At 40.0% G+C, this 16,774-nt stretch overlaps 1 protein-coding gene across 3 annotated transcripts in view; it reads right to left on the minus strand.

Moving 5' to 3' along the window:
* Positions 1–16,774, minus strand: part of stxbp5a (syntaxin binding protein 5a (tomosyn)) — a 107,431-nt gene that overhangs the window by 37,631 nt on the left and 53,026 nt on the right. For all 3 annotated transcript variants that reach the window (XM_085132187.1, XM_085132189.1, XM_085132188.1), the window contains 3 exons: positions 11,197–11,331; positions 2,650–2,713; positions 1,153–1,236 (listed from right to left, as the gene is read on the minus strand). In XM_085132187.1, the coding sequence (XP_084988313.1) occupies positions 1,153–1,236; positions 2,650–2,713; positions 11,197–11,331 (283 nt within the window). The remainder of the gene's footprint in view (positions 1–1,152; positions 1,237–2,649; positions 2,714–11,196; positions 11,332–16,774) is intronic.

Raw genomic sequence — 16,774 nt, forward strand, 5'->3', positions numbered from 1 at the left:
GGGACAGTGGTGACAGAATCTAAGGGGGATTTTGACACTGTAACAAGAACTGTCTGTGTTAGCCTGAGCTCCTGCCGAGACGGGCACCTGCTGGTCTTTGAAGGATAATGGGCGAACCTTGAAACAGCGAAATAGTAAAACAGCACAGAATACGGTGCACATAAGGGGTCAGACAGAGGTTAGAGAATTTCTTGAGAGATGGTTCCTGCGATGCAGTGGTTATCACTCTCACCTCACAGCAAGAAGGTTCAGCTTGATGTATATCGACTAAAGTGCTGCATGGATGCATATCTCAGGTGGCTAGTAAAACTATAAAAGCTCTACGTGAATGTGAGTACATTACATTTGCACCTAGGAGTTCCCACAACGTAACAAAATAATCTGAGATTAAAAAAGAATTCAAAAGAGGGACTGGGTGTTTTGTTTATGATACAGCAGTGAGAACAGAGTTTAACATTTATAGAGGTTATACATGTTTTCCATGATTTATGTAAAACAGGACATAGTACTGCATAAGAGTAGATATTTTCTCAAAGAACAGTAGTAATTAAGGTTTAATTATCCATTAATTGTCCATTTTTAAGTCTAAATTTCCAAATAAACCTGTAGATCAAAACTTATAATGAGAGAATTCTTGGCCTGTGTCAAAATGGACCCAGACCATGCTGTGAAGACATAAAATATGAACAGTGTGTGAGGGATAAAGAGGAAATACTTTATGTCTTTAGCTTGACAACACAAATCTAGTTAGTGATGGCTCATTTAAAAGTTATCCTCTTATTAAGCAAAGTCTGGCTTCATCCTACTATGAAGTCAAACCTGACAGCCCCCCTTTCTTATTGAGGTGAAGCAGAGACTAGAAAGTTTTATCTTTCTTATTTTATCACCCTGCCAGCACTCTTTTTTCCCTCCATTGTGTGGTTTAAAACACAGACAAGAGAAAGGAAACACAGCTGTAGTAAAGTATTTCAAACTCAGGTAGACACACACACACACACACAGACCAATACATACATTCACACAAATATATGCAATTCAATTCAGAATATGTGATTTCACTTCCAGTCCTCGTATTACATTTTCTTAAAATGCAAGTCAAATGAATGCTGGAAATCTATTAGAGAAGAAAAGAAATCTGGGATATTTGCCTACCTCATCATATGTGTAGCGATAGTCTGCCTTCTTTGATTTGAGATCCCACAGGACCACGATCCCAGACTCAAATCCAATTATAAGCTGGAGAGGAAGAGCGACAGGCAGTCAGTGAGATAGGTAGGAGAGATGACAGACAGGGGGATAGAAAAGACCCCATGATGGGCAGAAAAAGAAGTAATACGTTTGACATTCAAGCACAGCGTGAAAGGAAGTCAGGTGTAAGAAGACTACAGCGGCTCAGGAAAAAAAAAACTGCCCACCCTACTTCACAAAAAATGATAGCAGATAATACAAAAAGAGCTGTAGAAAAAGAACATGATGCTTTAAAAAAAAATCTGAGCTTGTTCACAGAAAAATACTTCCCGCACTCCATCTCAAAAATCATCAAAAATCATCTGCATTTGTGTCAAATTCCTCTCATCAATTAAAATAACCAATACAAATATATACAGTAGTTGTCCTCCAGCACCTCCTGGGTGCTGTCTTGTCAACTTATATCCTTATATACTTATCACATGCTGTTTAAAAGGCATGCTGATACATATCTGAAGAGTGGTCAAAGTGGTCAGCACAACCTGCATTCAAATTAAACTATACTCTATATGGGGCTACACTAAAAAACAAAGTAATGCTTTCTCTTGACTCACCCATTGTTTCGTCATATTTTGCATCCTAGGTGCCAGACTTCCTGTAAATTATTTTTAAAAGTGGGCTTCAGCTGTAATTTTCCTGGCTTTCTGAAGCTCTTTCAAAGTTTTTCATTGTGCACTGACTGCTTTTTCACTCATTGGCTTTCAACGAGGCATTCTTAAGGATAGGAAACAGGAAGAAAAGGCCGAGATGTGCCAGTTTACACAAGAACTGACCTGAAAATTAGAGGCAATAGGTCTTATGGTGTGATCAATACCAATTTAAAAACTCTGGTGCAAATTATCATCAGTACGCTGAAAAGTACCCTCAGATGTTGATCCACCATGCAATATCATCTGGAAAGTGTCTGATTGGCAAATTTCAACATGGCAATGATCCCAAATGCACTGCCAATGTAGTTAAAACATACCTGGACAGATTAAATCCAACCACAGAACATTATCAGTCATGGCCTCAACAAAGTCTGGACCTGGACACTGTTAAAGTACTGTGGGATCATGTTAACAGAGTCCTTTAGGAAGCCTGGAGAACTATTCCTAAAAGTTACTAAAAGAAATTACAAGAAGTGTTGCCTAATAGAGTTAAGGTAGTTTTAAAGAATAAAGGTAGTCACATCAAATATTGACTTTCTAGCTTGTTAAAATTTTATAAACTCCTCTGTTTGCTTTATATACTGTGCAATCCCTGTATGTTTCCATGTTTTAATAACTTGCTGCACATTTATCCAATTTCTTAGAAAAACATAAAGAATTGTGGGGTAATTCAAGACTTTTGCACAGACTTTTGACCAATGTAAGCTTTGCAAGATATTGCGATTGGGTGCAGAAAGCCGCTGATTCTTACCTTTCCTTCATCCATGGGGTTATCACTTATGTGAACAACTGGTCCAGGATGAGCCTTAGAGGACCTTGTAAGAAAGATCAAAAAGACAGACAGTTTTTTTCCCTTTAAGCCAGGATGGAGTAGACAGGCATCATGTAAGATTTACTAATATGACATGGTCAAAGGCCTCATCTTAACCCATAGTGAGGGTTAAGATGAAGACCGAGTGTCTTTGGACTTGTCGAAGAGGTCTGCTGGGAGGACAGAGCTGTCAATCATTCCAAGGCTCTAAAAGGCTGTACAAAGAAATAAGCTTTCTGAAGGTTGTGATGGATGACTCTGTCAGGCCAGGAAGTCCCCAGTGGCTATGTGTATGTGCATCCACGTGCTGATATGTGTGTCCATTTGCATGTCAGTGGAGAAGATAGAGCAAAAAATGCTCGACTGCCTCTCCTCTCCCCCTGCTGTCTGTGCTTTACCCTCCAGACAGTCTTATGTCAAAACTCCTCTTTCTGTGAGCCACATGGGAGCCAAATGTACCTAACCTGCCCTGCCTTAAAGAGATGATGTGGACAGAGGATTGCCAGGCAAGGTCACTGCTGAAAAAAGTAGTGACTGTTGGAGCCTGAAACATATCCCCAGCACTGTGAAGCAAGGGCAGGGATGCCTGACAAAGAAGGAGAGGAAGGAGCTGCAGCCAAATGTAAGTAATGCAAAAATGAGGCAAGGCAAAGTCGTTGTTTTGACCTATGCCTTAGCATATTTTTGACAGCGGAGGACACGCTGATGACAATATCAAAAATGTAAAAAGATGTACATATTTCACTGGGAACATATTTTGGATGGAAATCAATTAGCAAGGGATGAATGTTAACTCTGCTCATTCGATTTAGCTTAGCAGATTTCCATGAATCTATGAATATAACCAAAGGGCAATAGAAGGGAAGAAGAATAGACAACAATGTGTTTGTGTGTGTGCTTGTGTGTGTGTGTGTGTGTGTGTGTGTTAGAAGGTAGCAGTTAGTGGGCAGGCAAGCAGTCATTCAGTCATCTCTATATTTAGCCCGTTAGTGCTGGAGCCTTATTACCTAAGCTCTGCTGCAGCCAGAGTTGTTGATTTATCTAATCCCCCCTTCACTGCCTGTGTCTCAGCGAACAGGAGTCAACACCCGCGCACACATTTGTGTGTCAGTGCAATTAAGACACATCTTAACATCTACCCCATCTGTAAACAATCCCCCTCAATGCCACAGCAAAATAGTACTCTGTTGCCAAATTACAAACTGCAAGTTCCCCTCCGTCCCACGTGGTTTACTTGGGGTTTTAGGGTTTTATATATAATGTTCTCCGCACTTCCCTTGAGACCTCACAGCAAATCTATTTTGTTAAAACCTGTTGTCGTACAGTAAATAAACCAGAAGTGAACATATTTACAAAGTTCACAAAAAAAAACCCCAACACATTCAGGTTTGGAGATAAAGGAATCACCATAGCAACAGAGGCAGGATGGGCAGAGCGCGAGCAGGCTCCCAAAAATCATCCACAGGCAAACACGCACATGCACACACACACACACACACAGATGGTGAGATGCTATACTGTGCATGTATGCCACTGTATTTGTCTCAATATATGCTTGTGTGCACAGAGTATGCTTGTATTCTCGTAGTATGTTTGCATTTATCACATTCTTGTCTTTCAAAAACTAACTGAAGGTTTTATATGTCACACAGACAGACATGCACACACACACACACACACACACACATGCAGAACCAACAGCAAGAGTAAAACTAAATACCTCGTGGCAAATATGATGCTTGTTCAGAACGTCATAAAATCTTGCAACCCCCCACCCCGATACCTTCAGCCAGTCATCTGTTATAAAGCCTTACTGCACCAAATCCTTCTCTGTATATCAAACATTCTCCCTACCCAGCAATGCCTTTAGCGCATTAAAGAAAATGGGCTATTACAATACATATGTTGCATGCATGCGCACGTGCACCGTAAAGCAATTGTCTTTGCGTGTATAATGCGGGGGTGAGCGGGTATTTAAGCACTTGTAAAGGTAACACCTCATTGAATTTAAAAGCATCTCCTCGGCGCTGACACACCCACATTTCCTCATTCACACACGCAGAGAATATAGCAGTAAGTGATCTCTCACAGGACGGTATAATTTCAGATATTATGCATTTAGAAATGAAAGCACAAAAAAATCATCGAGCATACCTATTCAACAGCTTAACTCCAACACTGACACATGCCCACACAGTGAAGTCCTGAACATCTGGTGTCATCATGGGTGACAATCTCTCAGGCAGCAGAGGCGCAGTCAGCATGGCAGTGCCTCTGCGGCAACATGGCTTGAATAGCCTATTCGCGGCCTGCTGATTTCTTATGTGGCCTAATGTGACCTCAACAGACCACGCGTGTTGTATGTGTGTATGTGTGTGTCTACTATAGCGTCATTTTGTGTGATTCTTTATGTAAGCATTCATGACAGCTACATATTTTTCCAGCATAGGATCATGTTCCAGACATCAGTCCTGGCTTAGCTATACTAATTCTGCGTAGAGAGCTGCTTCCTCATTAAGACTGTAGCCTCCTGAAAGAGACCAAAATCAGAAGAGGCAGCCATGAAATGGTAATTGTTGTATTATTGGAACAGATTTACTTTTTTTGGAGACGTGCTGTCATTCATCTTTTTGCTACAGTTTGGAAAATAGGTGACACATCTCGCATCCGTTTCTTAAAAATGAAGCTACCACTAGACATCGATTGGCTTAGCTGAGCACAGCTACACAATATCTGCCAGAACTTGCTCATAATCCCAACATCCGATGGCATAAAGCCCTATAAAAAGGTAACATGTTGTTTTTAGAGAAAGAAAAAATGAAATTTTAATTAGTGACATTTAGCGTTACTGCTAGGCTTGGTTTAAGACAGGGTAGCTGTTTTCTGCTGCTTTCTGTCTCTATGTTAAGCAAGTCTTTTTAGTCATATTTAACATACAGAAATAGAGTCTTCACCTTCTTCATCTTTCCTAATGTCTTCACCCTCTAGCAGGCCACAAGGCCACGAGTTCCCTCCATTTAAGTTGTCCCCTGAGCTTGCCCTCAGGTGTGGTCCATCTCCTGTAGGTCTGACACAACAGTTCTCTTCCAGATGATTCAGGGTCTGCTTGGTTTGTTTTGGGTTTTTTTTCCCCAGGTGAAGTCCAATTAATGACCCAACCATTTAAAACGTTCCAGTTTTACTTTACTGCAACGAGAGTCTTCCACTCTAACTTTCAAAAACACCAAATACAGGTATTATAAAAAAATCTTGATGTTTTACGACCAAAAATCTATTTCTTTGGTATTGAAAAAAGATTAGAACAAGAACCAGACTATAAATATGTGTACGAACCAAACAAAATGAACCTGTGAAGTGACTTATTTCTACCCTTAATTAAACAGAATATCAAAAGGATATGTACAACAACAAAAGATCACTGTACCGGGTCTACAACCGGCAGCACAGCATTCCTGGAGCCCCAGTACATGGCTTGGGGGATACTCCCAGCCATAAATCTTCTCTAATCTATTTTAGTACCAGCTGAGGATTTCACACATGCATATAAACAAAGTGTGCAGGAAGCATTCATGTAAGAAAATCTTTTAAAAAATTCAACCAAGTATTTATACTAGCTGCAGGGTTCGAGTGGGGGAACGGGAGGAAATGAAAGTGGACAGAACAGGAGATGCCTCAGGTCAACATGTTCACGTGAACTATGTGTCATAGTAGGCTGTTAACATTTGCTCCAGTCCCACTTCTCCTTGTCTCTCTGCAGCCAGTGACTGTTTAGCTGATTTAACACACACCAGCACACACATAGTCACTGCTAGATACATACATAACAGCTTCAAACTGTATATTCAAGTTAGATGAAAGGATACGTTGAACACTTAAACATTCAATAACTGCATACCCTCCTACACAACTAGACAAGAAAAAGGAGCTGTGTTAATGTCAGAACAGTTAACAGCCACTGAAAAGGATATAATAACTCAATCTGAAATCATGGAGAGATGTATTACAAGTACGGGGTACTTAAAGAATATGCCTTTTTTCAGAAATTGTTAACTTGGTTATTTATTTATTTTTCCTGTCTTTTTAATAATTCACTATTTTGGGATGGGAATGTAATGCCACTGGGAACGTAGCAGTGGAGTGATGAGAATGTAGGGGATCCTAATGGAGTTAAGTCTTTGATAGGGATGCTTAGTAGAGTACAATGGTACACATTTTGCATGTATAAAGTTTGTGTATGCTTATTTATGATTAATATACTGCAGTCAAGTATGTCATATATGAAGGATTAGCCTAATTCTATTTAACCTCCTAATATCCTGACTTTTTAATAGCATGCATTTTTAATTTCTCTTTGCTATTTGGGGTGATTAGGACCTGATGAATGCAAAAACAAAGAATTACGTGACTTTTTTTTTTTTTTAAGAGGTCAAACGGCGATTTTTGTTTCTGAGAAAAAATTAGATCCGCATATGAAGACATTTGCTTCAAATTTCGATAGAACAGTGGCAGTATAATGTCCTCATAAGTGGATAGCAGGCCGTTGTAGAGCAAAATTTAGGATTTTGGTCTAGACAACCCAAAAATGTGATGTTGACATATGTGGACGCCGGGTCCTAGGAGGTTAATTTGCTTTCTAGTAATGTTGTAAGAAGAGCTTTAACCAATACAGAATTATTTAAGACCAATACTAATACTGATATTCCAATACACTGGCTATTTTCTTTCCTTTCAGACACACCCAAAAAAAGATTTCCCTGATATTTATTATATTTGCTTGTTTAAGCTCTTTTCAGATCAGCTGGATGTTATGTTTGGGGCATTCAAAAACACGTGTGTGGCTAACAAGGAAGTTGGAGAGAGCTACGTCCACACGTACACGGGTATTTTTGAAAATGGAGATTTTCCGTTTTCGTTTTTAAAAAAAAAAATCCCGTCCACACGTAAAAGCCAAAACAAAGGAAAACGCTGCAAGGAACATACCAAAGCAGCAGGTGGCAATATATTCCTAACCGTGTAGAAATGTTGGCCAATCAGAAGTCTAGAAGCCTGGGTGGGAAAGAGTAAACAAAGATGGTGCGTAAAAGCGGAACTGAGTCCCATGTGTGGAGGGACAGTAACTGTGTGTGTATATGTAAGCATTTAAACACTGCAGAGAGTAAAATTAACAGTAACGGCATTTTGTCTAAGTCCGCCATTGTAGAAATTCATTTCACTGAGACAATAACTTGGCGCACAGTGTGTGACGTCAAAAAAGGCGCACACCGTTGACGCTGCGTTTTCTCAGTTTTCCTCATCCACACATAAACGCAAAAACTGAGTTTTCGAAAATCTCCACCCTGGCAGGAGTTTTTAAAAATCTCCATTTTCAGTGACCAAAAACGCCATTTACGTGTGGACGAAAGCTGCAAACGCACAGAAAAATCTGCGTTTCCAAAAATACCCGGGTACGTGTGGACGTAACCCTAAGTCTGTAACATCAACACTCATAACATGATTAAAGGGTTTTCTTGCAGTTTTTTTTTATTTTTTTTATTAGTTTTCATTTAAAAGGCTCTTATAAATGCTAATACCAAGAAAAATGGCTAACATCGGCTGACAATATCGGCCCGCCCATAAATCGGTCAAGTTCTAACAGTAAGTTTGTTGTGTTGTTATTTAAAGTATATAATATATCAATTCATTTGGAATCAGAATCCTTTTGTTGTCATTAAACATCAGATGTTCAACGATATTAAAGACAGTTTCCTGGTAGCAGCATTTAGACTAAATAAAAAAAGTAATAAAAAGCTAGCAATAAAACAAACCTAATAATGTCAACTGTACGAACTAATGTGCAAGTTTGCTCTGAAGTATTGCACTTTTCTTGTGGTGTGGTGATGTGTATGAGATATCATGTCTATTGAGATATCAAAATTATTTCTATGATTGTTTTAAAAAAGAAAAAACGTGCATGTCAACAAACTCAGATTCATATGTTGACGTAGCAGCCTTCATGCCTGTAGCGCTCAGTCAACAACAGCGCTGTGCAGACGGCGTAGGATGTTAGTTGGTCTAATAGTCCAGTACAATTTCTAACACAGTAGCTTGGGAACAGAGGTGTGAGTCATCCAAATACTCGGAGCACTCGGCCTGGGGCTACTGGCACAGCAACTGCACAATTTGTCTCCAAATAGCAGGGCCCAAAGGATGATGACCCCTGTACACACTGCATCTTATCCTCATTAGAGCAGTCACAGCTGCACTAAGGTGTACTAGGCAGGGCTCGAAATACAATGTTTAGATTATATTTTCCATAATACAGCATGCAGATAACAGCAAGAACATTTTGGATATTCATGTCTAATGGAGATTTGTTTCATCAGAAAGCTGCCCAAGGTGACACCTTCCTTTTTTCCCCTCTTAAAAAAAGGCAAATTTTCGAATTTCATACTTGAAACCAGCAGGTGTTGTTTGATAAACGAGACAAACAATTAATCACTTTGCTGATTGGATATCTATCGCACAACCAGTCACTGCAGATGTAAGTGGAGTGACTGTGATTTTGACAGAGCACTATCTTGGTCTGATGAGAACAACAGAAGAGGCTCAGACGCTTTTGTATCTGGAAAGTGACGCTACTAACGCCACAGCTGGCTGAGGCTCAAGAGACAACAAGAGAATCACCTCACACCTCTCTGATGTTCATGAAAGCAAACAACCGCCACACACTCATACATTTAAACAGATATGCAAACTGAATGCATCCGCATCAAGTCGGAGAACCGATTCCTGACGATGCTGACATCTTATGCCGTCGATCGAGGCTTGAACCGGAGATATGTCCTGAGACTCACACCGCAGGTTGGGACAAAAACAGCAATATGTGAAATAATATTTTGTAACTTTATTTTCTACAAACCTGAATGACTTAATGTCGTGTGAGATGATGCCTGATAGGGAACAAGATTCATCTTCGGCTCGAGGTAATGAAATGAAAGGTGAAAGCAGATATACTGTAGGGATTTAGATGTGAATGTGGAAATCTGAGGAAGGTATGGAAGCCACACAGGTCAATACACATCAAGAATGTTTAAAGAGATCTAGCATGAGCAAAATGAGCAAAGACAAGTACGGCACGCTATTCTAATAATATTTGGTTTTAATACTAGAAATAGAAGGACTTTTTATTATTTCCAACATGGACGTTTTTGCGACATCAAAATGGGAAATTGAGTAATTTTTGAGATTACTACTTTGAATTTGGGAGTAAAAGAGAAAGCGCTATTTCCATGAAGTCAATTTTAACATATACACATGCAGTATTAACTCAACTGGCTGTACATGCAGCTGATGCCCAATAAACTGCTATTTAAATATTCTTCCAGAGATGAATACATTTATCATAGTGCAAAAGTCTTTACTCTTTCATTTCCCACCGGACAAATATTGAAATAGAAGTCACTGAAACAATTTTTGGCTGGCAGAGAATGCCAAGGGAAGGTGAAAAGACATTATGAAGGTGAAGGGGAACAGCGTGGAAGTTATTGTTTGTCCTTTAGTCAAAAGGCACCCCGGTATCTACCTCACCATCATCCATATCTACTCTCCATCACACATTATTACCTCTTGCTTTCCCCCTTTGCCCTTTTTTCTTTAATTGGAAAACTTTTTCATCTGCCACTCTGACTTATCCGTGCAACTTCATTCTTCTGGGCGATCATTCCCTGCCCTCTCTTACCTGCATTTATCCTTCTGTCCTACTCCATTCCTATATCACTCTTCATCTCTACATGTCCTTTCCCTCAGGCAAAAGCCCTGTGTCATCCTTTCCACTCTTCTCCCCTCCTCTTCTTTCTCTCCCTCTCTCTCTCTCCCAACACTCGCTCTCGCCTTTTTCCTCCCTGCAGCCCTGTCGACGAGACGAGACGTCTGTGTGTACCATACACTGATCTCGGCAGACACCTGTTCCACCCCCTCTCTCCCTCCTACTCTTTTCACTCCGTCTCCACACACACACAGTAGGAGATGAGGGGAAAGCATGAAGCAAAATGCTCCAGTGAATAATTTAAGTCTATACAGCAGGGAACCAAAATGGAGCCTGTCAAGCTGACAGATCCATTCAAACAGCAAAGAGACAGGTCCCTTACTAGCTTGAATCTGATACTGGGAGTGGAAATGATACAGTGACTAATGATTCTTTCTTATCTCCTTACATTTGGAATACAATAACCTTTTGACCGGTAAAACGTCAAACGGCGTTCTTCTGCTTTCAAGGTGAGTTCCAAGACCCCAAGGTCGTCATTGGAGTGTCGCTGATATGAGTTCAACTCTAACAAAATCTATATATTGATCCACTTATCGGTGATTCTCTTTGGATAAGACACCCCGCCATGTGAGACAAAACCTATGAAGGTTTTTAAGTATAAGACAAAAGCAAAGCTTTCAGGACACAATCTGGAAGAGAGCATCAGAGGGTAAAAAATAAAAAAAATCACGGGGGCCACTCACAGTTCAATGGCTTTGTTCCACATGATGACGTAGCCTGAGAGCATGAAGGACTCCACGTTGACAATGTGGATGTTCCCTCGTTCTGTGCCGATGTACAACCATTTACTCTGGAAGGGCAGGTGGCAGAAAGTTATTCTGTGGACAGAAGGAGAGGAGTGTTAGAAACAGAGGAAAGGGAGGAAAAGAAAATGTGGACAAAACCTCAGAGGAAGACAGAAAGCCAAAAGTAAGAAGCTTCTTGAAAATCACTCAGTCTTATTCTAATTATGCAAAACTATGAGAGGATTATTTACCACTCCACCAGGTCGAAGCAGTCAAGATGAGAGTGGCAAACCAAAGAGATTTCTGAGTCATTCAATCAGACCCTTTTCCTCTACACCCACAGGATACATGAGGGCAAAGAGGCAGCCATCATTTTCTTCATTTTTTTTTCATTATCACCCACATCTCCTCCTTTTATCCATCAATCAGACTCAAGTTTAATGAGAGGTTATAAACCCTTCCCTCCTTATCCATTCATCTTCTCATCCCTTTTTCATCCTTTTGTTCTTTCACCCATTCTCCAATTCAACTTTCAATCCATCTGAGGAATAGTAATGTACAACCTTGCTAATCCGGCTTGCTAATACTTCAAGGTTATTCGGCTCCTCCAGCGATCCTTTTGATTCTGCACGGTGGTTTGAGCCACACCTGTGGTGCTGAGAAGCTTGTATCTATAGGACAAAGCCCATAAGTTTCATCAGCTGAGAAAGCCATCCCATGCAGGAGGAGAAATAAAGCTGCACTTCTTGTTCAGTATTTCTAACAATGGTACAGCGACGTACTTCCTCCTCAGCGCTGACGGGTTTGCTCAAGTTTAACAGCAAAGTCACTTGGCACAATTGCTGTCAATTTGCTGCTATCAAAGACAGATTAAGTGGAGGCAGTGTGTCAACAAAATGCTTTGAGATAAAACAGAATATGGTTTACATTTATCTTGGTACCTTGGCAGGGTTGAATTAATAAAAAACTGAACTTAAAATCAGGCTCTGTACTATATCATGAAGGATTAAATTAACCATACGCAACTAGGGCTGCCACGATTAGTCGACTAGTCACGATTATGTCGACTATCAAAATCGTCGACGGCAAATTTAATAGTCGACGCGTCGTTTAAAGTCTTGTAAAATCCTGAAAGACGCAGGAATAAGTAGTAGGATTTAAGAGTGTAATAACGGACTGAAACAGAAGATGGCAGCACTGCATGTACAAGGATGCCAGCTGCCGTTAAACCCCGAAGAAGAAGAAGCAACTCCTATATCGTAGCTGTGTCCAAATTCAGGGGCCGCATCCTTCAGAGGCCGCATTTGAAGGCCGATTACGTTACAGCGACGTGACGAAGGCTTTCCGAATTCGAAGCCTTCTGCAAATGCAGCCGACAACCTATCCCAGAATTCATAGCTCAGCCAATTCGAGTTTCAAACAATGGTGAATGTAGCTGTGTAAACTTCAAATATCTGCTCGGTTTATCAAGACATCACATATTTGCAAAAGTGCTCTGATGTTTTCGGAGACGTCTGTTACCCACCAGCTCGATAGTTAGCCGGGGGCAAGGCTCACTAGAGCCGGTGAGAACCGCGGTCTTTCGCTACTCAGGTTAAACATGATATATAAGTCACTTAGATAACTTAAAACTGTTACTGTTTGGCTTTTTTTCAGTGTTTTATTTGTTCCTGAGTAAATCGGTTTGGCTGATATGAAAGTTACAGTTTTCACACAGCTGGATAAATGTCAAGCAGAAAACTGATTATCAGAAGCGTGAGATGGTCGAGAATTTACTCCAGTGTCCTGTCATATTTTAGATAGCAAGGAGCAGACGGTTGAGTTTATTAAACTCCACTGAAACAATCTGCAAATTTTATTAAAAGTTTAATAAACTATGATCTTGTCTTTATTTTTAGTTAGCACATACCTTAAACACTTCAAGCTATAAGCTAATGATAGTTATATAAGCGCAGATGCATGCTGATGCAATAAGCTGTAAGTTTTACGTCTAATGGATACATAATCTGATTAGTCGACTAATCGCAAAAATAATCGGTGACTAGTCGACTATCAAAATAATCGTTTGTGGCAGCCCTATACGCAATATTAAAACAATTCCTTATAATTATAAAAATATGCAATCCCATTTTCTGCACGATTCAATGATGATTCAATTGAGCATAACTAATGTGCAAAAACATTTTAGAGATACAACTAAATAATAGAAACTATGTAAAGACTGTGATCTTGGTTATACATATGCAGACAAAAAATACCCTGTTGAAGCATGACGGGTAACTCGATCTCTAGTTATCAGGATTTGTGTCTCCATGTGCAGCATATGGATGTTGCCAGTGAACATTAGTAATTGCATCTCCTCCAAAACTTACTTAGCAAAGCCGTTCGGTAGCTTAAAGCATTTTAAACTTTTCATTCACTCTGGGAGTCGATCTCACACTGTTGCTCCGGGGCTGTACTGAGATCAGCAGCAGCTCTTACTATAACACACGCTCTTCCCCTCTCTGCCTCCATGCTCTGCTTTAACAAATAAATATATTCATACTTTTGGAGAGGCAGCAGGCTGCATCACATACCAAGCCTCCAAAATAACACATGCAAAGAGACACATAAAACAACATTTAACTCATATTTTGTATGACCACCTTTATTCTTCAACAGAGGCTGAACCTTCTTGAGCGATTTTTCTTGTGATTTCTTTAAGTAGTCTTCAGGAATAGTTCTAGGCTTCTTGAAGGACATTTAAAACTCTTTTTGGATGTTGACTGCTTTTTGTTTTGCTCTTAATGTTCCCAGTGTGTTTGGGATCACTGTCACGCTGACAAATGAAACTGTTGCCAATCCAGTGATTTCCACATGGTAAATCTGAAAAATCTGATGGTACTTTTTGATGTTCTTTATTTCATCATATTTTGAGAAGATCCCCACCACCACTGGCTGAAATTCACCCTAAACCATGACAGAGCCTCCACCATGTTATACAGATGGCTGTGGATATTCATTGTTGTACCTCTCTCCTTATACAGTTGATGATTTGAACCACAACTTTCATAGATTTATCAGTCCATAAGACCTGTTGCCACTGATTTTCAGTCCAGAACTTGTGTAATTTGGCATTTTGCCTCCCTTTCCCATTTAATACCGCGGAAGCACTAGCTGGTAGTCGGGCCGTACGCGTGTCTTAGTGCAGTTGAACATAATCCACAAAGTCCGCTTGTAGTCGAAAAACAAACAGGCAAACATTTATTTCCACAGTGATCCACAAATACAGTGATCCGTTTGAATGTTCATGTACTTGCTTTGAACTTTTACACTCGTTCATCTGCCTTGCCACTTCTTCCAAAGAAATGTTTGCAAATTCTTTAGAGACACATGCATCATGCCTAGATACACCAGGTTTCCAGCTAATAGCTCTTTGGGAATCACTTTTTTTGGTGCAAAAATGATATTTTATGCCTGTCAAAATGTGTTATGTTTAGCATTTTTTGTAAATTCAGCTAAAGAAATGGAACAACTTTGAGTTTTTGCAACAAAATGCTAGTAACATTGTGTCTACAATTAAAAATTGGTTATCTGTTATGTGTAAACATAACAGTGGTTCATCCCTTGGGCTAGATGGCTCTTTTGCGCTTGAATGGTTCATAACTCAAAGGTTCACAAAGCCAAGGACATTTTAAAAACTAAAGAATGAATGGTTCCCCAGAAGCAAAGTATAGAGGAGTGAGGTGTGACTCAAGGCCTTTGGACAGTCTTGTACTATTATAAAGTGGAAGAGCTTTGCTTTCATCCTACTAGGTTCATGACAAAATCAAAGTTTTAGCATATTGTGGAAAGTACTTTGCAGTGACTGACCTTTTGAAATCTTCAAAACATTAATGTATGCCAGATTTTTCACATCCATGTGTAAGATGCATCTACGCAAAGCAGGGACATGATAAGGCTTAAAGGTTGCTGATTTGATTTCGTGTGTTTACCAATCTCAACCGTTTCCATATATGTCTTTCTTCAGCAATAGTGTTATATACACTTCAAAATCTCTTAGGAAAAAAACGAACCATATACCGGATACCATAGTTGAAACCACTAAAAACTTGATTTTTAGTGGCTTACTCGCATGTGGACAGATTATCAGAGAGATGCATATGTTTGTACAGATGCACTTAACCAGAGGAAATGTAACAGCAACACGGATATTCATGATAACTTGTGGGATCCTTTTATCTAGCAGACGGTCCACTGCACAAGCAGATGTGCCTCATCTATGCATGTGAGGGCTTGCATGTGAGCATGCGTCGATTTCATGAGCGATGGTTTTGTAAAATGCAAACATATTGTAGTTGTTACTGCATTTATGCTTACTGTCTGTCTGTCTGTATATGTGAGTGCAAATGGGTGTGTGTGTGTGTGTGTGGTTATTACGTGCTCCCCAGCTGTTAATATGAATTAATGTAATTGCACATGTATTGTGTGCAAATGTATGTTGTGTATAAATAGGTTTGATCCATGAGCATATACAAGTCAACTGCCAGAATATAAGGGCCAACTGTGAAGCATAATTATACAAATTATCCTTGCAGTTTGTTAGTGTGTTACTGTGTGTGCGTGTGTCCATTTCTCTGTGCGTGTGTGCAAACACGCACTCAGTTGTTTGTGCAGTTGTCATTACGTGTGTGTCACTGTGTTCACACTTGTTGTGCATGCACGCGTCTCCTGGTGAAACCTCCAGCTTCAAGTGGTCACGACACAGCTGCTGGTTGCAGGCTCGGAGCCAAGCACACTGCCTCAGACATGAAAGACACCTGCTGCACAACACAACTCTGACACTAACTGCAATGCGAGCTAGACGTATGACAGTACGGTTCGCTGTGAATTAATTGTGGAGAGGGGACACTCCAGAAAGTCATCTTTTATAAAGCCTGGTTTTATGTGGCGTTCCTATCAGTGAGGATCATCCCGTAATCTGCTCGCGCCCGTAATTAGAAATCACCAGTTACAATACTTTGATCTACGCTGCCTTGATCTTGTGACACTTTTCTTTTTTCTGAACAACATTTTACCATGCTATCTTTCAGCACAGACCACAGGGTGCAGAATGGCTAAATAGACGGTAATATGAAACAAATTTGTTTCCAGTGAAGCTGTCCTGTGTGGTTTTATATTAATTCACATTCCTGTTTGCAAATACACTCACTGGCCACTTCATTGGTTACACTTTTTCAACTGCTCCTTAATGCAAATACCTTATCAGCCAATCACATGGCAGCGATTCAAAACATTTAGAAATGCAGACAAGTCAGCCTGCTGAATTTTTCCCTGCATAAACATCTATAAGATTTACAGAGAATGATAAAAGGAAGAAAAAGAAAATATGCAGTGAGCAGCAGTTTTGTGGGTGAAAATTCTTTGTTGACACCAGAGGTCCAAAGACACTGTTTCAGGCTGATAGGAGGCCAACAGTAATTCAAATAACCACTTGTTACAGCCAGTTTATACAGAAGGGCACATAATACATAAAATCGAAACTGCAGCAGATGGG

Source organism: Neolamprologus multifasciatus, chromosome 15 (assembly GCF_963576455.1).
Source record: "Neolamprologus multifasciatus chromosome 15, fNeoMul1.2, whole genome shotgun sequence".
NCBI lineage: Eukaryota > Metazoa > Chordata > Actinopteri > Cichliformes > Cichlidae > Neolamprologus > Neolamprologus multifasciatus.